Source organism: the organism of the source record quoted next, unplaced genomic scaffold, assembly GCF_019419815.1.
Source record: "Pyrus x bretschneideri cultivar Hongxiangsu unplaced genomic scaffold, Pyrus_bretschneideri_v1 Contig34, whole genome shotgun sequence".
NCBI lineage: Eukaryota > Viridiplantae > Streptophyta > Magnoliopsida > Rosales > Rosaceae > Pyrus > Pyrus x bretschneideri.
In genome coordinates, this window is record NW_025999657.1 from 1,111,248 (window position 1) to 1,138,520 (window position 27,273).

Sequence of the window (27,273 nt, forward strand, 5' to 3'; positions counted from 1 at the left end):
ACTTTTTATTTTCATCACACATAATATTAAATATATTAATAGACCATAATACGCAAACCAAATGATGACAAAATATTTTTTACAACATTTAATTAGTGGAGCAAGAGGACGTTTCCAAATTGGGTTTCCTTTCCTCACGTAATTTTTTATGAACACGTGACGCAGTTTTATGCCATTTCACCTGAAAACGTGTACGACTGCTAGGCTTTTGCTGCTTTACCACCAAACTCCACTACCTGCCGCCTCCCCAATATTTTGAAGAATCCAATTTGGACCTCTTGGTTTTAGTTTTTGATCGTTCAGAGAAAAACTGAAGTATTCATGGCTCGTTAATTAAATCGCAATCAGAATGAGATGAATTAAATTAAATAAGAGTTTTTATTTATTTTATTTTTTATGAACAAACGATATTATCTATACTAAAGAAAAGGAGTGGGTCTAGTCTCACAATGAGCTAAGTAATAATGATGTTCAAATTCACCTTTGGCAAGAATCGTATTGGCGTGAGTCAATATTTAGGAGAAAGGGAATGTAAATATTTTGTAATTATTAGAGTCATATTTTAGGAAGGATATAGTTGTAATTATTGGCGTGAGTCATGTTTTATGATGGTTATGATATTTCTCAAATTTATGAGTTGAAGGTTAAGTCGTTTGACTTCGTTAGGAAGGGCGTCCTATTGGTGTGTACTATGCCGATCTCAAAGCAGTATGGCAAGAACTGGATCAAAGAAGACCAATTAAGATAGAGTGTGCTATTGACTTGAAGACGCTTCGAGAGGAGACTCAATTGGACCGAGTGTATGCCTTCTTGGTGGGACTTGATGTATTTGATAAGGTATGTAGTGATATTCTGAGAACTCAACCCCTACCATCTGTCAAGGAGATGTTTTCTGTTGTTAGACGTGAAGCTTAACGTCATGCTACCATGATGGGGGGAAGTAGTGTCAGCAGCCAATGAAGGAGCTCGACACCATCTATAGCCATGGTGTCTCGACCATCCTCCATTGGTCAAACCCGTCCTTTTACTCGGGAAAATAAAGATGATTTAACGTGTACTTTCTGCGGTCAAACCCGTCATACTGAGGACACTTGTTTTCAAAAGCATGGAGTCCCTGAATGGTTCCCTAAATTGAAGAAAAAGTTACTTGCAAAGGAGCGAGCTGCTAATGGAGCAAGTGGGAGCCGTGCATCCATTGCCGTTATCGCACCTAGTGCAAAGGATGTCATGCCTACCCCTAGAGATCCAAATCAAAGCTTGTTGACTAAGACCACTCCTAGTGAATCATCGTCCAATACAGGTAGTATGGGGCGTGTTCTTTTAGCCTCTAACATGGAACATCATACGGGTTGGATTATAGACTTTGGTGCAACAGACCATATGACCTTCGATAAAAATTTGTTTACTTGTATGACAACGACTCCTCGGAAGTGTATCATAACAACAAATGGCACCACTGCATTGGTTCTTGGGGCTGGCACTGTGGACCTCACACCGGCCTTCTCCCTTCATCGTTGCTTACTTGTTCCGTCGTTGTCTCATAACTTGCTATTTATTCTTTAAGTTACTAAACAATTAGATTGTGTTGTACTTATGTATCCACTCTTTTGTTTACTTCAGGATATTCAGACCAATGAGATAATTAGGCATGGCACTAAGAGAGAGGGGTTATACTATATGGATCACGTCGTTCTTGGCAAAGCTAATACAATTCGAGCATCCTGTATCGGTAATTTACAAGAAGTTTGGTTATTGCATCGTCGGTTAGGACATGCTTCGTGTGGTTATTTAAGGAGTATGTTGCCCAGTTTATTTCATGAAATAAAAGAATCAGACTTACATTGTGAAGTATGTATCCTCGCGAAGAGTCATTGCGCTTCGTTTTCTCCTAGTATGAATAAAATATTGTTTCCGTTTGATCTTGTGCACTCTGATGTTTAGGATCCTTCTCCTGTTAGTACTTATTCCGAAATTAAATGGTTTGTTACATTTGTTGATGATTGCACCCGTATGACTTGGATATATGCGATGAAGCATAAAAGTGATGTTAGTATGGTGGTTCGATCTTTCTTTCAGATGATTACAATACAATATTCTTCCGTTATTAAAGTTCTTCCCTCTAATAATAGCCGGTGAATCTATTGGTTCTGAAGTGTCTAGTTTTCTTCGGGATCATGGAATTCTCCATGAAACTACTTGTACCCATACTCTGCAATGAGAGAAAGAATCGTCATATCTTGGAAGCTGCTCGTGCTTTGCTTATTGGTGCATCCATGCCTAAACGGTTTTGGGCTAAATTCTGTACACCTCAGGTGGTAGAATTCTGTACACCTCTTTAAGTATTGACAGAACATGTTCCCGTAGTATCCACTAACACCCTTACTCCCCATGTATTTGGATGTGTAACATATGTTCATATTCATAAGATTCATCATAGCAAATTGGATCCATGTGTCCTTAGGTGTGTCTTTGTTAGGTTTGCCTTCTAACAGAAAGGGTATAAGTGTTATCATCCTGGAAACTCGACATATGTATGTGACTATGGATGTTACTTTTTCTGAATCAGAGTATTTTTATTCTTCGCTCATGTCACCTTCCGATCACCAGAGGGAGAACACTATTGATTAGGGTGATCTTGGGTGGTTGGAGATACCAGAAGATGTGATATGCGGTTCAGGGGGAGCATGTGTTAAAAATAAGGCAACAGTGTCTTGGCAAGAAACTACCGAGAATGATCAGGTTTTTCAACTGCTGCCTGCCGAGATAGGTGCAACAACTTGACAGGGTTCTGTTTAGGAGAATACGACAGTCCCACAACAAGGTTCTGCCAAACCAAGTACATTAGAGGAAGTATTGTCTCCTGCCTAATCCACATCACCCTCTCTCTCACACTCAATAGTGCCATCCAATGTGTCTTCTCTGAATGTCCCTGAGGTAAGTAATATCGATGCTCATGTTGTAAGTACATATAAGTTGCCTCCACGGCAAAATCGTGGTGTTCCTCCCGACATGTTTTCTCCTGAAGGAAAAGTAAAGAATCCAATAGCAAATTATGTGTTATGCAAGAACCTTGCACCTGAATGCCAAACATGGGTGAATAATGTGGAATCAATCCAAATACCAACTCAAGTTGAGGAGGCCTTGAAGGATCCTAAATGGGCTGCTGCAATGGATGAAGAAATGATGGCACTACATAAGAATGATACATGGGAAGTGATGGAACTATTGAAAGGAAAAAAACTCGTGGGGTGTAGGTGGGTCTTTACAATTAAATACAAGGTTGACGGATCAATAGACAGGTATAAAGCAAGGTTAGTAGCAAATGATTATACTCAAACGTATGATGTTGATTACCATGAAACTTTTTCCCCAGTGGCCAAGATGAATACGGTATGTGTTCTTATCTCATTAGCTGCAAATTTGAATTGGCCGCTGAAATAATTGGATCCAAAAAATGCTTTCCTTCATGGGCATTTGAAAGAAGAAGTATATATGGATTTTCCTTCAAGATATAATGCCGGAATGAAAATTGAAGTGTGTCGTTTGCGAGAGTTGCTTATGGGCTTAAGCAATCACCTTGTGTGTGGTTTGGTAGATTTACTCAAGTCATGAGAAGGAATGGATATTACCAAAGTCACTCCGACATCATGTAGAGGCGATGAAATTGTATTGTGACAATAAGTCGGCAATATAAATAGCAGAGAATCCAGTATAGCATGACAGGACTAAGCATGTTGAGGTTGATCGACATTTTATTAAAGAGAAGCTTGAGATGAAGATTGTGTCAATACCGTTTATGAACTCAGAGGAACAACTTGCATATGTTTTTACTCATGCCGTGTGTAGTAGGAGCTTTGATGACTCACTTATCAAGTTGGGCATGTGTGATATCTATACTCCAACTTGAGGGGGAGTATTGGCGTGAGTCAATATTTAGGAGAAAGGGAATGCAAATATTTTATAATTATTAGAGTCATGTTTTAGGAAGGATACAGTTGTGTCCTTTATTGTTGTTTCCTTTTGTAACAAAGATTGTATGTACTTATATTCAGAATTATGGAATACATGAAAATTAAGCTATAGAATTCTATTAATTGAACGTAAGACCTTTCACTTATAAGTGAAGAGGAATATCACTAGATCGTAGTACTAAGTGGTGAATTGAAGAAAAGTTGAAATGAGGAGGAATCAATCAAATTCATGTTGAAACTATTTACAACATTTTATGAAATTGAAGTAGGAACGGTACTAATTCCATATAAGTTGTTTACTAAGTCACCAAATCAGAATGAAAACCAATATAATTACTAAAATGCATTTGTTCTAAATAAATTATAAAACCTTTATTCTAAATAAATTATTTTTATATTCTTATTGTTTTCAATTATTTTATAAAACTGTTATTAACACTAAATAAATCTCATTCTACATTTCTCACAAAGTGAAATTTTTTTCTTCTAATTATAGAATATTTGAAGTGCAAATGAATTTTTTAGAGTACCAATAACAATTTCTTTATTTATATACTAATTAATTATTATCCACATAATAAAACTTTGATTAGTTTTATTCATTTTTACCTATATATCTCAATAATTATTTATAGTCCTTTTATGGTTAATAAATTATGTTATAATTTTTTGGTTAATTATTATAATACAACTTGGCTTAATATTATTCATTTTACCTATATATTTCAAATAAATTATTTATAGTCTTTTTTTATAGTTAATAAATTATTTAATTTTTTTTGTTAATAAGTTATTTTATAGTCTAATTAATAGAAAAAAATTGTTAATCTTCTATTAATTTCTACCAATGAGCAGAGCTAGGAATCTTTTATGGAATGAGGACAACGTTGGAATAATTAGAATCAAGTGAGAGCATAATAGGTAAAAGAAATTCATTTTGATTCCCCACATGTTTTGAATTCAAATACCTCCCTTATCTAGGGAGTCCAATATCCAGTAATCAAAATTCAATTTCCTAAAGTGATTTCGATTATGGACATGTGAACATACCACCATTCCTTCCATTTTTGTTTTTTTTTTCTTTTTTCATTTTGCTACTTTTGAGCATCTCCAATGCTTTGGAAAATTTGGACTCAAATCTTATATTTGTATAATAAATATGAGTTTAAGGTTTCTAATGTACTGGAGATATATAACTCATATACAAGTCTCCGGCGAAATTGAGATCTAAATTTAGGTTTCAATATGAGATTTGAGTCCAAGATGGAGTCCATGTCGGTTATAACCTACATGATTGCTTAAAAAAAAATTTGAATACAACGGCTAGCTGACTACTTCGGTTGTATTCAATTTTTTTTATTTTTTATTTTTTGGTTTTTTGGGCCTTTTTTTTTTTTTGAATTCTTAAAAATTCTATTTTTTTTCCCTATAAATACCTAAACCATTCATTTAATTTAAGTTCTAATTTTTTTGGTTTTTTTGGCCAGTTATCGTTGTAGTTTTTAAATTTAAGTTGTTGGATTTGAATTTAAGTTGTTGTAATTTTAAAATTTAAATAATAAATTATGTTTGGCCCTATGACCCTTTGGCCCTTGGTTGGAGACGGTTTTTTGTGATAAGGCTAAAACGAGCCCTATGGCCCTTTAACCCTCGGTTGAAGATGGAGGCAAATATGACCATGTACTGTTTATTAAAATAGTAATTTATTGGAGGGTCAGAGGGTTAAAATGAGCCATCTGACCAGCCCTTGGTTAGAGATGGTTTAAAGCTCAAAAACACGTCATACTTCCGCAGTTTTTGAGGAGGAGGATGAACAGGATTCATGGGTTGTCATTGTGGTGTCACTGTTTACAGCACCACAATGATACTCAAGTGAAAAGCAAGGAAAAAATGGCAGTGCTTGTCTCGTGTGCAATAAGAATTTACAACACTCAAGGGACACCTATTGGCTCTTTCCAGGAAGCATCCTAGACGACTTTGTTTATTTTTGTGTGTTGATTCTTATTTAACTTTTCAATTCGATGTTTAAGTGAAAAGACGCAGGTCAAGTCTCCTCTCAAAAGCAAAGCACCTTCCGGCAACAAAGACAAAAGTCATCGTGTTACCGTACGGACACGTAATAGAACGGTCAAAAAACAGGAGCTGCTTTTTGAGGAAAACCAAGGAAATTTCCAGTATTTGTTCCATTGACTGATGAATTACAGGTCCACTTTAAGCGGTGCTTGACTTCAGTGCTTCATTAAACGCGTTCAACAGTGTAAATATACATGAAGTAGTGAAAAAAATCTTTTCCGGTAAAGGTCCGTTCCAGAATCCTACAAATGAAAAGTGTTCCTACAACCCTATCTTGAAAATTGTGTGTGTACAAAATATAGAACCGCATTCTAACGTCATTAAAGGGAAAACTGAGTTTCTACGAGGGGGAGGGAAAGAGGCAGGAAGGAGGAAAGTAATCGCCACCACTTTATATTATGCACACCAAATTACAGAGCAAATACATACGTCCCAGCCCATCTCTATCTCTTCGACACCCTTCCAGAGTTCTCTTTCTCGCTCCATCTCCCCGTTGCTCCCTCTCACTCTCCCCGACCACCCAACCTTCCTTTCCCTTGCCCACGGCCCAACGCCTTCACCAATCGCCACCACTTTCTCACCAAACTGCGACAAAGAATGCATGTTAAAATTAAATCTATGATCCAATTCACCATTAGGCTTTTAATAATTCCTTTTTTGGTTTTATATTTGTATTTGTAGTTTGGTTTGCAGATACATGACATCATTAGGTATTAATAAAACATTAAACAATATTAAATTAAGTAACATGAAACAACATTAAACAATATGAAACAACATTAAATAACATTAACCAACATGAAACTTAAACGCCTACTTTATGCTAACGTCACTTAGCCGTTGGATTTAAATTTAAGTTGTAGTTTTTAAATAATAAATTATGTTTGACCCTATGACTCTTTGACCCTCGGTTGGAGATGGTTTTTTGTGACAGGGCTAAAATGAGCCCTCTGGCCCTTTGGCCCTCAGTTGGAGATGGAGGCAAATATGATCCTGTACTGTTCATTAAAATATTAATATCTTGGAGGGCCATAGGGCTAAGGCCATTTCTAACCGAATGGTCCAGAGGGCTAGAAGGTCGAAAATAGCCTGAAAATCGTCTCCAACCGAGGGTTAGGACAGAGGGCTGGCCAGAAAATAGAGCAATCCTGTCGGTTATAACCAACAGGATTGCTTAAAAAAAATTTTGAATACAACAACTAGTCAGCTAGCTGTTGTATTCAATTTTTTTTTTTAATTCTTAAAAATTCTAATTTTTTTTTCCTATAAATACCTAAGCCATTCATTAAATTTAAGTTCTAATTTTTTTTGGTTTTTTGGGGCCAATTATCGTTGTTGTTTTTAAATTTAAGTTGTTGGGTTTGAATTTAAGTTGTTGGATTTGAATTTAAGTTGTTGTAGTTTTTTAATTTAAATAATAAATTATGTTTGGCCCTATGATCCTTTGGCAATTGGTTGGAGACGGTTTTTTGTGACAGGGCTAAAACGAGCCCTATGACCCTTTCGCCCTCGGTTGGAGACGGAGGCAAATATGACCCTGTACTATTCATTAAAATATTAATTTCTTGGAGAGCCAGAGGGCTAAAACGAGCCCTCTGGCTAGCCCTTGGTTGGAAATGTATTACTATCAGTTGGATTGATTTGAATTTTTTTTTTTACCAAATTTTTCCTATAACTTCTATTTTTCATTTTTTTTAAATTCTATTTTTTTTCCTATAACTTTTATTTTACAAAATTTGTAGTTTTTAACAACATTTAACAAATTATTAAAAACATTTCTAGTTTTTCATATTTGTTAAAAAAAAACATTTAACAACATGAAACTTAAACAACATTTAAGTTGTAGTTTTTAAATAATAAATTATGTTTGACCCTATGACCCTCGGTTGGAGACGGTTTTTTGTGATAGGGCTAAAATGAGCCATCTGGCCCTTTGGCTCTCAGTTGGAGACAGAAGCAAATATGGCCCTGTACTGTTCATTAAAATATTAATATCTTGGAGAATCTTGGAGGGTCAGAGGGCTAAAATGAGCCCTTTGGCCAGCCATTGGTTGGAGATGGCCTTAGGTTTCAAGAAAACTCAAATATGAGTTTTGATCAAATATTTTCTCTTACAATGCAGAGACTTGGATCGGAGAAGAAAACTACAACACATAAATCCACCAACTTTTTGAGACCCAAATGTAAGAATATAGATCTAGAATTTGAGTTAGCAGAGTTGGTCACAAGTGCTTCTAACGAGTCTGAAAAGGCTCGAAGACAAATTTAGCCCAACACTGATTAATGTATAAGTATCTAGCATAATCGTTAAGGAATGACAATCCCTATAATCATGGTGTAGAGAAAAATGATGTAGTTTTTTGAACAAACGATATTTATCTACATTAAGGGAGGTGGGAGAGTGGGCTAAGCCTTACAATGAGCTAGCAATAATGTGGTTCAAATTTTCCTTTGGTGATAATCAACCTAAAACCTCTCACTTACAAATGAAGAGGAATACCACTAAACCGTAATACAAAATGACATGATGTAGTTAAGAATACTACTTAAACATGTCTCTTAATTGGTGCCCTCATTACATCTCTATTAATATAAAGTTACAAACTAAATGAGGGAGATATGTGGGGTTTAAACCACAAATCAAAGAACGCTACCTTTTTGGAAAATTGAATATTGTAACTATTTTAGTTTGGATAAAAAAAAAAAATTGAAATCTAAAAACAAAAAGCATACAACTGAAAGCTAAAATTTGAAAACTCAAGAACGTAGTTTTTCACCTTTTAACCTTTAGTTTTTAATTTAAAAAAAATAAAAATAATTACCAAACAAGTTTTCAATTTTTATTAACTGAAAAAAAACAGTGAAATACTTATCAACGTCGCATAGAAAATTAAATAATTAATAGTAAAAAAGAAACAGAAAAGGGGAGTTTAGTAATATCGTGAAAACTACTAGGCAGAATTTTGCAATTTGGGAATAGTAGAATACCAAATATGCAAAAGAGAGGAGAGCGGAGAGATTGTTGGAGAAAGAAGGCAAACTCGCATCCGTCTCTTTCGCTCGACTTTGATTCCAGGGTTGACGCCTTGTCCCATTTCCCTTTATATTTCACGGATCGTCTTCTTCCCATCAACCAATCTGCTCTCGGAAACCCTTTTGCGTTCATCGGAAGCCAAATATCGCAGAGACAATGACGGCTTCTTCCGGTGAAAACTCTGTGGACAGGTACCATCCCTTCTCTCGCCTTTTCTCCTTCCCTTGATTTCTTCTTGCAACTTTGACTGGATATATAATCTGGGTTCTTATTATAATTTCAATGTCTGCCACTTCCAATGCCAGTTTCAGACATTTATTCTGTATAACATTCCAAGTTCAAATCCACATCTGCGTATATGCTTAATGCTTTTTGTTGTTTTTCAAATGTCTCTTATGGAGCATTGCGTTGTGATTGGTTATTTTTTGTATGGTTTGTATGAGTTTTACGCTAATGTTAGTTCGATGGATTGTTTAAATTTTCCATTGATCTGGGTTTTTCTTGTTATGTATGGATTTTGCAAGTTCATAATTATTTTGCTTATTCCTGTGAATTTGTGATTTTACTGATATTCTTGGTAACACGATTCATATTCGAAAAAAGAAAAAGGTAACAGACAAAGAAATCAAGTGGTTTGTGAATGGAGAATATGTTAGTAAATCATTGTCATCGTCCTCATCCTCGCCCTTCTCCCAGTCACATTGGGACATTAGTAGGCTATGCAGAACCAAATTGTTTGAGGATATTAAAATAATACTTTCAAATTAATTGGCATGTTGAACCATTTTCCATGGTCCTTTGTATGAATAGTTGTCTTGGCCAATTGCTATAGGCATTTAATATTTTTAGCTCTTCGGCTGAAAATGCTGTGTGCATAAAACTATACAAACATATATACAACAGCAACAACAAAAACAACAACAACAACAACAACAACAACAAAAAAGCCTTTTCCCACTAAGTGCGGTCGGCTGTATGAATCCTAGAACGCCATTGCGGTCAGTTCTGTGCCACGTCTTCTATTATATCCAAGTTCGACTTGTATGCCATACAAACATACATATTCAGCATAATTCGACTTGTATGCCATTGTTCTCTCCTCTAGTTGTAAGTTTTGCATAGACTGTATGTGTCGATTGTTCTTATAATTTTAATTCCGAGGAACCTCTTCCTGTGTACCATCTTTTTCTTGTTATGCCTTTGTTTCTCTGGCATGATTGATTTGTATTAGGAAGATGATTGTGGTTCTTCTCAGTTTCTCTCCCTACTGTTGAAGTTGTCTTTAGCTTTTAGGTGCAATATCGATCTGGTATCGACAGAGTTAATAGGAACTGACTCAATTCAAATAGCCCTAGAGTTAATAGACGCTGAATTAATTCAGACGCCCTATGATGTTTATTGCCGAACTCAAATTAAAGAACAACCTTACCTGATCAAAACAATATATACTATGAAAAAAAATTTGGTCGAATATGAACAAATATTTCAAGCCATTGTCTTTGTATCCCGTAGGCAGAAATTAGACACGTCTATACTCCCAGAAAGGAGGTAATGTGGACTAACCTAAGTCTACAAGGTTACGAAGACATAATTGTTCTCTACGGCCTTTTCTTTGTATATATTATGGTGTCTAAATTCATGTTCTTTTCATCTATACTGCATGAGACAGAAATGATTGTTACATTTGTTATTTTTTTCGTTTCATGTATTTGTACTTATGCCTAATTGTCTTTTTATTTTTCTTTTCTGTGTCTGTGGAACCAGCAAAAGTTCACTCTCTGGAGTTGCTCCACTTGAAGCAGTATTATTTGATATTGATGGAACGCTGTGTGATTCGGATCCAATTCATTACTATGCCTTCCGTGAAATGCTACCAGAGGTAGATGTCTTTTCTTTTTGTTTGGTCTTTTCCTTTTTCTTATGATTTGTCGGGCAATAAATTTACCTATTGTTACTCTACATTCATATCGCACTGAAAAGTGCAAAAGGTGCATCTTCCTTTTTATGAAAGTTGCTCATACTTTTTATAAACTTTATATACAACGGAAAGGTGTACTGAAGTGGGAAAATTAACAGATAGGTTTCAACGGAGGTGTTCCGATTACTGAGGAGTACTATATTGAGAATTTCGCTGGGAAGCATAATAATGATGTTGCCAGGATACTCTTTCCTGATGACTTCGAAAGAGGCTTAAAGTTCACAGAAGACAAGGAAGCCATGTTTCGCAGGTAAAAGCTTCACTTTCTCTGTGCTGTGTGCATAGCATTTCTTTCTGGTTCCCACCTTATATAATTTCCCTGATGGAAACAGATTGGCCGTAGATAAATTGAAGCCTGTGAATGGTCTCTATAAAGTGAAGAAATGGATTGAAGATCGTGGGTTGAAACGGGCTGCTGTTACTAATGCTCCAAGAGTCAATGCAGAGCTGATGATTTCAATGCTTGGCCTCTCAGATTTTTTTCAAGGTCTTGTCATTGGGAATGAGTGTGAGCATGCTAAGCCACACCCCGAGCCCTACTTGAAGGGTCTTGAAATACTCAAAGCGTCAAAAGAACACACTTTTGTGTTCGAGGTTTGCCTTTTCTCACGTTATACTTCGAGAGAAAATTAAATGGGGGAACTTCGGAAACTTATTTTCTGATTTTGCTAGGATTCTGTCTCGGGGATTAAAGCAGCAGTTGCAGCCGGTATGCCAGTCGTTGGATTAACCACGGGAAATCCAGAACACATATTAGTGGAAGCAAAACCCACCTTTCTCATAAAGGACTATGAGGACCCAAAGTTGTGGGCGGCATTGGAAGAACTTGATAAGAAGAGCGGTACTGGTAGCGGTACAAGTAGAGCATGAAAAGTTCTATCGTCTCAGTCAAATGATTATAAGCTTAAAGGGTTACTGAAGGATGATTTGCAAATGCAGTAGTAAACTCAAAAGGTTTCTTAAATAATTCTGTTGCTGGCGCACACTTTTATCCGTCTATAGCTGCAAATTCTTGATGCCGTAGAAGTTCTTTCGTTGATAAAACGGATGCTGTATTCTTTCGCGGCCCATTCTCTCGTAAAATTGAAGTACCTGTTGTTGATTTTCTTCAATGCGTGCATTTGATTCTGCATTTGGAACTGAAGTGCTCTGTTTCACTCCAAGAATTTGATTCTGCGGTTGGAAATGAGGTGCTCTGTTTCACTCCAAGAAAGTGAAGGGCAGAGAATGGCTCCGAGCGAAACACGGGAATACGTACTATTAATTGTTCCCAAAACGTTAATTTATTTTATATCAAATAAATGGATCGTCCATCATGAAACTATTAATTTTTATCTGAACGTTAATTTATTTTATACATTAAGATGACTAATTAATAATCACCAATTTGATTATTATTATTTTTTTTTTGCAGAAATTATCTTTGAACTTTTTTTTTTTAGTTGAAAAATAATCTGATTATGATAGTTGTACGGTTAAAGCTACAAGCTGAAAGTTGACTAGATTTAGTACTGGTTTGGTACTGAGGTGTTTTTATAAAAAATGAATATAAAAATAAGTTGAGCTTTAAAAGGTGTTTGGTAAACACTTGAAAACAACTTATTTTCATAGTTTTGGGTGAAAAAACCTGAAAACGTGAAGTAGCAAAAATGAATAGTAATATAAAATGTCGACGTGGCTTAACCGTAATCACACAAATAAGAGGGCACAGGAGGGCATGAGAAGTGGGAGAGCAGACAATCCTTGTCCCAAAAACATGAAGACCAATGTCAAACTTTATGGCCTAAATCTGCCATACTATTAGCCACTCTATTCTTCTCATGATAAACATGTGAAATCGAGCAAATCCAATCCCTGCGTAATAACTCAAATCTCAGTTATTTATTAAGTATCAATAACAAACTTAAATCCTTTCCTTCTACAACAACAAACGCAAAATAATTTACATCTAGAAAAATAAAACCCAAGCACAAATCAGAAGAAACAAATGTGAACTTTCTCAATTAGTTCCTCCAATAATATTTAGAAGGGTAATCAAATAAGAAGCTCTAAAATTTGGGATCGAAAATGAAAGAAGTCTATTTCTAAATATTCTGAACAATTGAAAAAGAATATCATTCGAAACTATACATATGTTTTTTTTTTTATCAATCAAATTTAACAAACTTTCATTTGCTGGCATGTACAGAAAATGGTCAGATATTACTTTAGTCTTAAAGTTTGGGAGGGCTGGCACCCTAGCCATTTCAATTGGGGATTTCATTTTATTTACGGAATTGCGATTGGTTTATAGAATAGGGTGGCTAAGTTTGTGCTTTGGGCCACCCATGCATTTGTTTTGGGCTTTTTTGCGTGGCCTGTTTCCGTGTCTAGGATTTAGGCCCACTTCGGTGTTTTAAAGACCGTTGTGCCCATCTGGCCTTTAAATCGTAGGGCTCCATGTATAACTTTGGTGGGCAGTTTTGTAATTCTCTTTTTCGCAGGAGTTAGTGTTGGACGGTCGGGCGGGTTGGAAGGTCAACCTAATCCTAACCCAACTTTTACAATTCAGGCTTGGGTTCGGGTTGTCCAACTTTTTTGAGTTTAATCCTGCAACAACTTAGTTTTCAAGAATTCCTAAAAAAAATTAAGCCAAGTAGCATCAAAGCTAGTGAACTTTATTTTCATAAATCAATCAAAGTTGCTGAGCAATTGCTTCGAGACACAAAGAATTTAGGTTTTGGAGACTAACAATCTACTATAAAGCTTTAGGATTTAGGGACTATGAATATGGGCTGACTAATCAAAGCCTCTTATTCGCTAAAAGCTTAAGTAATTATAAGGGATAATTTATATAAAAAATAAAAAGAAAGGGCGTTGGTTTTTTGACTTAATATGGGTTACAATTTGGTTAGATTGGGATTGGTTAATCAGGTTGGGTTGGGTTGGGGATGGACGGGCAAATGATCCACCCAACTCAACCCAATCAATGAACGGGTTGAAATTGGGTTGGGTTAGGGATGGATGGGCAAATGATCCACCCAACTTAACCCAATCAATGAAGGGGTTGAAATTGGGTTGGGTTCAGACGGGTTATAACTAAAAAAAAATTCACTTGTTTGGGTTTAAAGTCGGACATGGGCGGGTTCAGATTGACCCAACCCAAGTTGCACCCTTAGTGTTCGATGGGTTAGATGGGGGGGGGGGGCTTACACATTCGTGTTTGGTGAGGGTGGTTGTTACTTAGAGCATTTCCACCCCTAAAAAACTCCTTGGTTATAGGCAATTCAATCCCCCCAAAGTAAATAGTAACTACCTTTAGTGAACAGTAACTGTCTAAGTTTATTTTCATCCTAAATTGAATAGCTCAGACAATTCATATTAAAATATTATTAAATAGTTTTATTTATTTATTTATTTTATAAAATACTAAAAGATAATTTTATTTTTAATTTCGGATGATAATAAAAGATTGGTTGAAAGTATTTGAAAATATTGAAATGCGATGTAAGGTAGAAGAATATGGTTAGGTATTTATTTTTTTGGATTCAATTCTATTATCCTCTGCGTTTTCTCTTTGAAGGTGGGTTGTCTCCTTCGGGGTATAATCCGCGTTTTACTGTTTATTTAAGTTTAAAGCCATGCTTTTGTGTGTTTTTTTTAATGAATTAGGGTATTTAGAGAGTGTTAATTGTGTTCTCATTCTTTTGGTGCTTTAGAGACTTGCCTGATGTGATTAATATTATTATCTCTTTGGTTCGGTTCTGCTATCCTGTGCGTTTTGTTATCAACCTATTGAGTTTATTTATGAGCTACTTTTGTTTTGAATGATTAGTATAATTGTACACTATTCTTTATGTCATAACTTTGTCTGCAACATTGTATTATTATTATTTTGTTGAATGCAACATTGAATTATTGATTTCAGTGTCTTTGCGATTATAGACTTCATGATCACTATTATTCTGGTTGTATTTGGTTGATTTTGTGTACAATTTCATTGACATTCAAGCGGAAGAATGTAAACATAATTATGGGTATCAATGACTTGTCAATCAATCATTTGATTCTCGAGTAAATTATTATTTAAGTGACTTGATATACAAATGATTTTGCAGCCCCAATATGGCTCGAATAGTAGTCTTAACAATGATTAAAATCTCTATTTAGTAAGACTTATTATGGTAGGACATACAACATAAGATTGCCATTATGAGTATCTCTCATTTAATAATACGCTTGATTGACAGATATCCTAGCAATTACATAAGGATTGTCCCTGCTCTCACAATACAGATCCTATTACAATGCTAAACCCCATTCACTAGCAAGAGCCTTTAGAATGTAGAGTAAAAGACAATTTTGAAATCAAACCCAACCATGTCTTCAAATTCAAGCGAGAAATTAATTTCTTTTATATTTATTTGGTTTATTTAATTTATGGTCCTAATATCTTGTTATCGTGATTTTAAAAAATGTCTTACATATTTTTCTTCCAACGGTTCAACCATCCTTAAGAGATAATTATTATGACTAAAAACTACAATGTTATCCCTTGAACAGTACCGAACTATGCTCATTTAACGGTCTCGATTGCTCATTTAACGATCTCGATTACACAGGCTTAGGTCCAAACATTGCTCCCCAGTCTTTTTGAGCTTCGGCCCGTAAGCCGATCGATGGTTAAGAAAATTTATTATTTGCTTTTGAACTTGGCTGCCACCAAATAACTCCACCAAATACTTTAGCGAGCATCACCATGAATGCTGCAAAAAATTGATTGGCATCAGTGAATGATGGTCAAAAGAAGGCCGTATTTAATTGGCATCAAAATTAATTCAGGCCGAATTAAAAGTTCAGCCTATAATAGGCAGAATTTATTGCTCAACGAGTATTTAATATATTCTGAATTTGCTGCTCGGCCAACATTTAATACAAGCAAAGTCTAATACTAGAGAGATCAAAATTTTAAATTAAATTTTACGAACCAAATGATTGGATTATCACTTAAGTGTTGATTAACGTGCTTATTTTCTATTGGTGACACATAATTTAATTTGCAAATTTGGTTTACAAATTTGATCTTCCTAACATTATCCTATATTTAAAGTAGGCCGAATTTAATGTTAGACCAATACTTAATATAGGCTGAATTTAAAGATCTAGCAATATTAATAGGAAAATACTTGGGCTACTCAATGGGGAGTACCCAAAAGATTGACAAGCCCAATGAGAACAAATCACCTGTTTCAATATAAGTTCTATAAAGATGTAACCAAACACAATGTTAACTACACATCCAGACAACCCATTTCTTCCCCAACACCCTTCCCTTCCCAGCCTCCATCTCCTTCTTGTTTTTGCCAGTTTCAATGCCGGAAACCTCGTCTCCTCCGTCAAACCCACTAGTATCTTCTCCTCCAATCTCTCTATCATCTTGCCCCTAAACCCTCTTTTTATCGTAGCCATGGCAGGACCACTTCCCTCCCCTTCCTTTGTCGGAGACCACGTCAACATTGGCGTCGACTATCAAACTATAGAACGTATCCACAACCACTTCTCTGGCCTTCGCTAGAAACCATGTCATCATCGACGTCGATTGCATTCAACGACTTCCTTTTGATGTTGATTCAAAGAGAAAGAACGAAAGAGAGAGAAAATCCTCTGATGCGGGCGTCGACTATCAAACTACAGAACCAAAATTAAACTCATTTAAGTCTTGAATTTTAGTGCTCGCAAGTATACGAATTAGATAATTGTATAGCATATAAGCATGTATATCGTCCCATAGAGATCAAATTGATTCTAAAGTCTTACTAATTAAATTGAAACAAATTATATTTGAGAAGCTTTGACAAAAAAAGAAAAAAGAAAAGATAGATATGATTTGAATTAAACTGAAATGAAATACAACTTAAAAAAAATGCATAAAATATTACAATTAAAATATAGGAAAAGAAAACCTAGGGCATCCGAATTCACTGTAACCAATTCTACTTAATTCCCTTAATATGTTATGCTTAAGTAGTTCCCCAATATTGATGATCGATTTTCCCTAAATTATTCGAAGGCCATGGCATCTGGTTATATCAAAAGTATCCTTACATGTTAACCCTCTATGACAACTAGATTAATTTAAACAAGTAAGAACCCATTAAGCTTTATGGAAATCGTTGGAAAATCACACAAACCCTAATTGTATGGCATCTACAAATAGGTGTTTATGGTATCAATTGCAAGAAGCTAAACCCAAGTTAAGTATGGCATCCACTCTAACTTGCATCAAATCAACCTAATTTAAACCTAGATGGTGATCAAGCATTTAAATAAAAATCAAGCGCATTACTAATAGCAAAAGATACTCAATAAAGATGAAAAACTTGATAATAACAATGCCACAAGGCAATTAAGTATTTATGATCAAACTACATCATAGCCCTGGAAAAGAAAAAAAACTAGAAAAGCTCTTCTGTCTTCCCTTCCTTGCCTCAACCCCTATCTAAAATATGATTTTTGGTTCTGTTTTTGGTGGCTCTCTAACTTAATAAGGAGAGGTAGCCTCCTTATATAAAACCCACGGCAAGAAAGTGTTCAAGAAAGAAAAATAACAATTAAAACCTCACTAAAATCCTATCACTAATGGACTTTAAGTCCTTATTAAAGAAAAGAAAAAATAAACGGAGATAATACAAACTAGAAATTAGGTTCTCTCCTAACGTCCATTGAATAGCATTCCCATGTCTATTTGATTCCAAAACTGCTCGGTTTCATCTTCTTGTTGTAATGCACATGTCTTCGTACAGCTAGTTAGCCTCGTGCTACATTGGAATTACTCTACACACCCAAAAAGCTAATTTTTCACTTCATTTCTGCATCGGTTTCATCTTCACGTATTATTTACCTAAGCACGGATATTGTTAAGTTAGAAAAGCTCTTCTCTCTTCCCTTCCTTGCCACAACACCCCATCTAAAATATGATTTTTGGTTCTGTTTTTGCTGGCTCTTTAACTTAATAAGGAGAAGTAACCTCCTTATATAAAACCCACAACAAGAAGGTGTTCAAGAAAGAAAAATAACAATTAAAACCCCACTAAAATCCTATCACTAATGGAGCCTTATTAAAGAAAAGGAAAAATAAACGGAAATAATAAAAACTTGAAATTAAGTTCTCTCCTAAAGTCTATTGAATAGCATTCCCATGTCTATCTGATTCCAAAACCGCTCGGTTTCATCTTCTTGTTGTAATGCACATGTCTTCATGCAGCTAGTTAGGCTCGTGCTCCACTGGAATTACTCTACATACCAAAAAAGCTCATTTTTCACTTCATTTCTACATAACTTCAGTATTGAATGCCTATAAATTAAAACAATATAAATTAGTTCATTTAACCCATTCATATATACAAAATCCAAGGGAAGAATATAATAAAAACATATGAAAATATGCACACATAGGGTGAGGGTTTGGTAGAAGGAGGATATGGGGTCGCTGTGGTCCATGGATTAGCTATGGCAGATCAGCCAGGCATCTAACAAAATGAGAAAGAAGATGAAAGGTGTTTGGTTATGAGTTTAAAATGATAATTGAGTGTTTGGTTAGTAAGATAGCAAATATTGGGATAAAGTTTTGAAATACACATGTTGTAATATTATTGGGCCACATTAGAGTGAGTAAATTTGGGTACTCTCCATTGAGTATTCAAGTATTGTCCCTATTAATATAGTCCGAATTTAATGTTAAGCCAATGTTTAACGTTCGGACGATATTTAACACATACCGAATTTAATGCTCGATCAATATTTAATGGATAACGTTAGGGATACCAAATTTTGAAACTAAATGATGTATCAATAATAAGAAATAAGCACATTAATTGATACTTAATTAATAATCATCTACAACCACAACATTTAGTTTGCAAATTTAGTTTAAAAACTTTGGTTTCTCTAGCATTACCCATATTTAACATAGGCTGAATTTAAGGCTCAACCAATACTTAATATAGGCTGAATTTAATGCTCAGCCAAAATATAATACAGGCCAAATTTAATGTTGCTTGTTGCCCCTTATTTTCTTAAGTATCAATCGCTGAAATAACCGAATGGTTAAAAAAAATTATATATTTTTTAACAAATAGAAATAAAAGTAGCCAAACTATAACAAGGAAGAGGCCGACAATACTTTATTTTGAGCTGAGATTTTTTATTCCATCGTTGTTAATATGATTTTGTTTCACGCTTTGACATGAAACAACCGCATTTTGCAAATTTTCTGATACTTCCACTGGAAAGTGATCCGAGGTACTATGCCCCCTGAGTATAATCACTTCACGATTTTAGTTTTTAACTCGAACAACTCAGCTAACCGGGATTGTTTCACATCAGCTTTATCTCCAATAACCATATCGATTGACATGGTTTTTTTGTCTAAGACTGTGGTTTGGCCTTGTTTGTCATTGAAAAATTCCTCTGACAAAGTATCAGAAACAGTTTCTTCTAAGCCAACCAAATTTTCAGTCCCGACCTAGAAAAATAAGTGGCCTAACTTCTCCTTCGACCAAATTGATAATTTTCTTACGCCGAAGCTTGATTGGGGCCCGAGCAAAAAATTGCCTACCGGTCATTTTATCCAACCATGCTTCAAATGAAATTGATATGTATTTAGGAATGTAAGGAAAATGTTCTTCATCTAACAAAGTATTAAATCGAGCTCTATCTTTGTTTACCATTGTTCTTGTAAGGGCATCAGGAGCTTTCATTTTTAACATATGGGCGAATGATTTTTGCCTCACTTTATGGGTATCAAGAATCTTTTTTCGCTCCATGGGCATCAAGAAATTTTTTTTTGCCTCGCTTTACCTATCTACGTCATTCTGGTGAATGCGGGCATGCCAACTCGCCACTGAGCTCCGTTGACGAGTCTAATGAATGCGATGGTGGTGTGTCGAGTGCATTGCTGACTTCTGTGTACAAACGATCACGACCGAGGAAGGAAAACATCTTGCCATCTTGGTTCTATAGCCAGAAGACAAGGCTGCTAGTCACTGCGAAGTTCGATAAAGGTTCGACTTTCAATGTGCCAAACACTGAGTAACCTGGTAACACCTTACTTTGCCGAGAAGGCTAATTAGATGATCTCTTTCAATAAGAAGACCAAAAACTCCTCGCTGAAATATACTTGGATAGATAGTCAAACAAACTTGAAGCAGTGCGGTTGCTCCAAACTAATCGCCTGACTTTACGGCTCCAGTGCTGTTAATCCAAATTGAAGATGTCACCGGTTGCCAACACAATAATGTTAATCCAAACTGAAGATATGTTGATGAAGTTAAAAAAAGTTAGTGTTTTCTCAAAAGTTTAAAAGGGTTTCTCGTAGTAGAGAGAAAATTTGCTCAGGGCAGTTTTTGTATTAAGTTGGAAGTCCTTTTATTGTTGTAGAGCACCTAGTCGTTATGGTACCATTTAGTACGTGGGATGAGATGGAACGCAGTGGGACGGGATACACTCATCCCACGTTTGGTGAGCCAATTTTCCTGGGATGCGCTTGTTGGAAGTATGCCCACAAAGCCACTCATTTGATGTAATAGCTTTTTGGAATACTTATTGTGTTAAACTTTTATATGTTTAATAGAGGGCAAAGCTTATTGTTAATCACTATTTATAGTATCTTGTGTTTAAGCAATAAGGGAATCCAAGGAATGTATTTGATCTAAGAGACAAGTGATTTAAGTTAGTTAAATTAACGAGACCTTTCTCTTATGTTCATTCCTAAAACGTTCCTAGCCATAGGATTGCCAATTGGGCATTGACAATCCGCTAAGGTTAGTATGTGTTATGTCGACTCAAGCGTGAGTATGAACTAGTCTCAAGTCATTTGGTGTTGGACACTAAGGCAAACACATAGGTGCTCGAAAGAGTAATCGAGTACACTGAACAACGATCAAACGAGAGTTCGAACATACATGTCATGTGAGAACTCAATAGTTGCAATATGCAAAGTAGTCCTTTGACCTGAGGCATCATTGATGTCTAATGGTTAGGTCCTTGATCTTTGATTATGTCAACGGCATTCCATTGGAGTGTCCACGGCATTGTTGGGGTCAAGCTATCTAGTCATGTAGGCATATGAATGCACAACAAGGGATCTCTAACCTTCCATGATGGAAGGAGAATACTCTAAGATATGATTCGAGAGTCTTTGGCCAAAGCATATGAATATGACTAAGGAAGATGTTCCAAATCTTATTCAATTGAATCATATAGAGAAGTATCACATTGGATAGTAGACATGAAACAAACTATCACTTAAACAATGTGATTAAGAGTATTGTATTAGAGAAGGACCATATTGCATTGTAGTTGTAACTGGATAGGTTCTCCAACCACTTCTACTTAGCTTGGGTAACCATGACATGCTGCTAGGCGTCACCCATGGTTTGTGGAAGCCCTAAAGATTAGCAAACACTAATTTTAAGGGAGAATTGAAATGTGGTTTCAATTCACAATCGATCGTTAAGAGTAACATCGCCCACTACCTCGCTAATTGGAACCTAATGGATCGTACACCGAGTAAAGATATAAGTGAAGAAATTATATGAAATGGATAAGCAATTAAATGGTTTAATTGAAGAATGGTCAAGATTAATTAAATAGTTAATTAATTATACGAAACGTTCGTATTGGGCGTTTAAGTTAGTTTTGGGCTTTGGGGCACAAAAACGTTTTGGTCCACAAGGCCCATTATGTTTAAGTTGTATGACAACTAAAACAAAATGGGCAATTAAGCCCAATAACTACATAGAGGCCGGCCATAAGGGTGGAGGGTAGTGAACTTGGCTTAATTGCAAGTTTGCCACTCCATTGTGAGGTGGTATAAAGACATTTTTATAGCCATTTCATCCTTAGGGTTTTCTAATTGAATTTGGGTGAAACATATTCTCTCATTTTCTACATAGAGGCCGGCCACCTTAGGTGAGGAACATCTAGCAATCTTTCTTCCCTAAGTCATCCATTTCATCTTCACACAACATCTTTGGTGTGGAGACTTAGAGACACCAAACTTTTGGTGTTTTGGAGAACAAATCCTCAAATCCTCAAAGAAGAAAAGGAGCACTAAAAGGGAGAAAATCACAAGGAAGATCCAAGGAGCAAGGAGGTGACTTGAAGGCCCTCCACTTGGGTGAATCCCTTGTGCAATCAAGGATGAGCTTCAAGGGTAAAGAATCTCTAAATTCTTATTCTCTTTAATATTGTTAAAGAGTCTTATGGTTCACCATATACTAGGCTTTGAAAGTCATGGGTTTTATGAATTGTTTTTGAATGCATGCCTACTTTAAAGTGTTATTAGTTTGCATATGTATTCAAATGTTCTTACATGTTCTTAGCTAGGACAAAATTTTTCCTTCAGCGCTGTCCTGTGGAACGAATTTTAGTCAAATTTTTGTGCCACTTTCCCCCTTGGAACGACTTGTTCCAGCTCATGGAACACAAAATTATAAATTTTTGGGCAACACTACCCCTCATTCCTTTCATTAATTTCACTACCTACCCTTTCTCTCCCGTAGCCTCCCTCTCTCCTGTAGCCTCCTCATCCTCCACCACAAACCCAGTAGCCTGGGCTAACCCAATCCCAGTAAATCCGAACCCAATCCCACCTTCTTCCCACCGCCTCCCTCCTCCCTACTAGTCTCACAACGAGACCGTTGCCCTCCTCCGCGAAAACCTCAAGACCAGCCACTTGCAGGATGTGGCCGACGTCATTGCTCGAGGGATGGGACAGCGAGGATTAGGCGGAAGATGTGAGGGATGACGTTGAACTCGTCCACAGTGGCTTAGGTAAGACCAAACTCGTCGGAGTGGATGGGTACGATTGTCATTTAATCCTTTATTCCATTCCGGCCGGAGCGTACACCAAACGTAGCATGAAACCTCCATTCTGTTCCGTTTCATTCCATCCCATTCTGTCCCATTCTGTCCCGTTTGCATACCAAACGGTACCTATAGAGACATGTTGTGGAAATAATTCCACTTACACCGTGCCTCTGAGGCTTTATTTCATATGCAATTGAACTCCACGTGCCGTATCACATCAATCAAACACCCACGTGCCTTAGCGCGTCAAACAAGCATAATCACACCTTTATTCCATCCTGACCTTCTTCATTTATTTAATTATGGTGATTAAACCTGGCATGAAATCACATGCTTGATCTCATCCACGTTGCATGAAGCAGCACCACATCATGATTATGCATTTGATAATTGAATTGGATTATGATCTTATGCACTAATTGGTATGCATTATCCAGAGTCTGAAATTGGGAAAAGATTTCCCTTGTATTACACTGAGATCACATTCAGTTACTGGGTTGCAGTCTTGCAGAATATGAGGCCTTGTGCGATTCGAAGAGGACAACCTGAAACCCTATTTTTCTATTTTATGAACGACGTCGTCTTGTATTATTTTGATACGTGGCATAATCTGTTGAGTCTAGAATCCTATCAGCACAATGAGTTGCAATTACTCTCTTTTTTATGTAGAAAGAATAACAATGAATAATAATATTCATCCTTTTTGTAATTATATTTCAACAAATAATATACACTACGTTTTTTTAGTTGCTTGACTTTATGTTTTGTAGCTCCATTTCAATTTGTGTTGATAAATTGATGAAAGTTTTTATCTAGATTATTGAATGAGTTGAGTTTTGTGTGAGGAGTTGGTTTGTATGAGTTTATAATCATGTGTATTTGCTAATTACATTGGCTTTAGTTATACTGGTTGCTACTGCTCCAGCCCTCAAAGGAGAAAGCATTTTTCGCTATGAATATTGTGAAAAGTGCATTGCGTTATCGAATGGAAGATCAATGGTTGAGTGATAGCATAATGGTTTATATCGAGAGCAATGTTTTTTCTCCCATTGATAATGAAGGATAATTGTAACTTGTATTGTTATTTGTTGTATAAATTACGAATGATGGAAACATAGTTTAATTTTTAAATTTATATTTCTAAGAAATATTTGTGAATTTTTACATTTTTTCTTGGATCCGCCACTACATGCCCTCATGTCATGGTACCTTTTCTTTATGCGGTCGAAAGGGTATATTATTGTCATGACATTCATATTCTGGATTAGAGTCCAAACTCCTATCTTATTTTGTGTTCGAGTCCAAAAATTTCGGGTAGAGTCCCGACATGATACTTATTTTTGGTTAGATTCCAAACTCCTATCTTATTTTGGGTTCGAGTCCCAACGTTTCAGGTAGAGTCCCGACAGGGTACTTACTTTGGGTTAGAGTCTCCACTCAAGTATGTAGTTTGCATTACCATTGGCGTATCATTATGATTTAGATTTCTATGCTTTACGAATACTATATTTCTAGAGATGTTGGCCAATTTTACGCCTTATTTAGTAGTATAGGTTTCTACGCTATATGGTTTTAACAAGGGTATGTATTGGAGTGAGTTAATATTTCAGGAGAAAAGAAATGTAAATATTTTGTAATTATTAAAGTCATGTTTTAGGAAGGATATTGTGTCCTTTTTTTTTTGTTTCCTTTTGTAACAAGGATTATATCTACTTTTATTTAGAATTATGGAATACAGGAAAATTAAGCCCTAAAATTCTATTTAGCATCAGAGCCAAATTGTAACCCTAATCCTACCATGCTGCCGTTGTCGTGAAGAAGGAAGAAAAAAACAAAGCAGGTTTTTCTGGTTTGTTGCTGCATCCTTGTAGCAAGACCGACTGCTACTGCGTGCGTGTTGTGTATTGTGCTGTTGCCATGATCAATGGTGAGTGACAAAGGAGAGTTGTGGTTGAAATTGGAGGGTGGGGCGCATGGCTTTACCCACGGTTTAGTCGTGAATCCGGTTGTTATTTAGAGTGATGCTTTAGCCGTACCGAGTACTGTAAAACTTAATGGATCAAACTATCTTCTTTGGTCCAAGGTATTGCAGATGCATATCACTGGACGTGGTAAGAAAGGGTTCGTGACAAGGAGCATCAAAGAGCCCAAGGAGGACAGTGCCAAGTATGAAGCTTAGGAGATAGGGAATGCAATTGTAAAAGGGTGGTTGATCAATTCCATGGATCTTACTATCATGAGATTTTTCATTCATCTTCGTACATTTACATAAGTCTGGGAAGAAGTTGCTCGAACGTATTATGATGGGTCTGATATCTCTCAGATTTATGAGTCAAAGGTGAAGTCATTCCTACTTCGACAAGAGGGGCGGCTTATTGGTGTGTATTATACCGATCTCAAAGCTGTTTGGCAAGAATTGAATCAAAGAAGACCAATCAAGATGGAATGTGCTATTGACTTGAAGATACTTTGAGAAGAGATCCAACTAGATCGTGCGTATGCCTTCCAAGTAGGAGTTGATGGTATATTTGATAAAGTACGTAGTGATATTTTGAGAACTCAACCCTTACCATCCGTGGATGAAGTGTTTTCTATTGTTAGGCGAGAAGCACAACACCATGCAATTATGATGGGAAGTAATGGCGTTGGGAACCAAGGAGGAGCCCCTCCCAGTGGCTATGGTGTCACGACCACCTTTGGTCGGCCGACCCTTTAACCCATCGTCATCAACAAACTCTCGGCCATTTACTTGGGAAAATAAGGATGATTTGAAGTGTACTTTTTGTGGGAAAACCTATCATATGGAAGATACATGTTTTCAGAAACATGGAGTACCTGAATGGTTCCCTGAATTGAAGAAAAAGTTACGTGCCAAGAACGAGCCGTTAATGGAGTAAGTGGAAGCTGTGCACCTGTTGCCATTGCCACCAAGGATGCCATACCTGCCATGCCTTCCTTTAGTGATCCGAGTCAAAGCTTATTGACTAGGACCACACCTAGTGAAAATTCGGCCACTCCAGGTAGTATGGGGCGCGTTCCTTTAGCCTCTGATATGGAACATCATATAGGTTGGATTCTAGACTTGGGTGCAACAGGTCATATGGCGTTTGATAAGAATTTATTTACTTTTATGACGACAACTCCATGGAAGTGTATTGCAACGACTAACAGAACAACACTACCAGTTTTGGGGGTCGGCATTGTGAACCTCACACCAACTCTTCCCCTTCATCACTGCTTGCTTGTTCCATCGTTATCGCATAATTTGTTGTCCATTCCTCAAGTTACTGAGCAATTAGATTGTGTCGTACTTATGTATCCAATTTTTTGTTTACTTCAGGATATTCAGACCAAGGAGATAACTGGGCGTGACACTAATTCACAAGAAGTGTGGTTATTTCATCGTCGGTTAAGATGACGTCGTTCCTAGAAGTGCTAATACAGTTCGAGCATCCCGTACCAATAATTTACAAGAAGTGTGGTTATTTCATCGTTGGTTAGGACATGCTTCGTTTGGTTATTTAAGGCATATGTTGCCTAGTTTATTTCATGAAATAAAAGAATCAGACTTACATTGTGAAGTATGTATTCTTGAGAAGAGTCATCGCGCTTCGTTTCTTCCTAGTATAAATAAAAGATTGTTCCCATTTGATCTTGTGCACTCTGAAATTTGGGGTCTATCTCCTATTAGTACTCTTTCTGGTATTAAATGGTTTGTTACCTTCATTGATGATTGCACTCGTATGACTTGGATTATGTAATGAAGAATAAAAGTGACGTTAGTACGGTGTTTCGGTCATTCGCTCAAATGATTGCAACACAATATTCCTCTGTTATTAAGGTTCTCTGCTTTGATAATGGAGGTGAATATATTGGTTCCGAATTGGCTAGCCTTCTTCGGGATCAAGGGATTCTACATGAAACTACTTGTCCTCATACCCTACAACAAAATGGAGTTGCTGAGAGAAAGAATCATCATATTCTAGAAACTGCTCGTGCCTTGCTGATTGGGGCGTCTATACCTAAATGGTTCTGGCCTGAAGCTGCTACCTATGCCATGTATGTGATTAACAGTATGCCATCTCGGGTTGTGGACTTTTGTACACCTCTCCAAGTATTGACATAATTTGTTCCTGTAGTGTCCACCAATACTCTTACACCTCGTGTGTTTGGGTGTGTAGCCTATGTTCATATTCACAAGAATCATCGTAGTAAATTAGATCCATGTGCTCTCCGATGTGTCTTTCTTGGAGTTTCTCCCCAACAAAAAGGGTATAAGTGCTACCACCCTAAAAGTCGCCATATGTATGTGACCATGGATGTGACTTTCTCTATTCAAGTATTTTTATGCTTCGATTCCATCACTT

General features: G+C 36.4%; 1 protein-coding gene across 2 annotated transcripts; it reads left to right on the top strand.

The window, feature by feature from the left end:
- Positions 1 to 9,060: 9,060 nt before the first annotated feature.
- Positions 9,061 to 12,168, top strand: LOC103940980 (haloacid dehalogenase-like hydrolase domain-containing protein Sgpp). Of its 2 annotated transcripts, XR_007260958.1 has the most exons (6): positions 9,061 to 9,269; positions 10,843 to 10,957; positions 11,155 to 11,306; positions 11,389 to 11,650; positions 11,729 to 12,022; positions 12,065 to 12,168. XR_007260958.1 is itself a non-coding variant. In XM_048591634.1 (5 exons), exons 1-5 carry the CDS (start codon positions 9,235 to 9,237, stop codon positions 11,924 to 11,926), a joined length of 762 nt encoding a protein of 253 aa, XP_048447591.1. In that variant the 5' UTR covers positions 9,062 to 9,234; the 3' UTR covers positions 11,927 to 12,168. The 2 variants fall into 2 exon arrangements, 1 of the variants encoding a protein (XP_048447591.1); XM_048591634.1 differs by having other exon boundaries at positions 9,062 to 9,269; positions 11,729 to 12,168.
- Positions 12,169 to 27,273: the final 15,105 nt, after the last annotated feature.

Excerpts from the sequence above, each read along its gene's own strand:
- LOC103940980 (XM_048591634.1), top strand. The coding sequence starts at position 9,235 with ATGACGGCTTCTTCCGGTGAAAACTCTGTGGACAG. Across the intron at positions 10,958-11,154 it reads TCCGTGAAATGCTACCAGAG|ATAGGTTTCAACGGAGGTGT; the intron begins GTAGATGTCTTT and ends GAAAATTAACAG. Across the intron at positions 11,307-11,388 it reads AAGGAAGCCATGTTTCGCAG|ATTGGCCGTAGATAAATTGA; the intron begins GTAAAAGCTTCA and ends TGATGGAAACAG.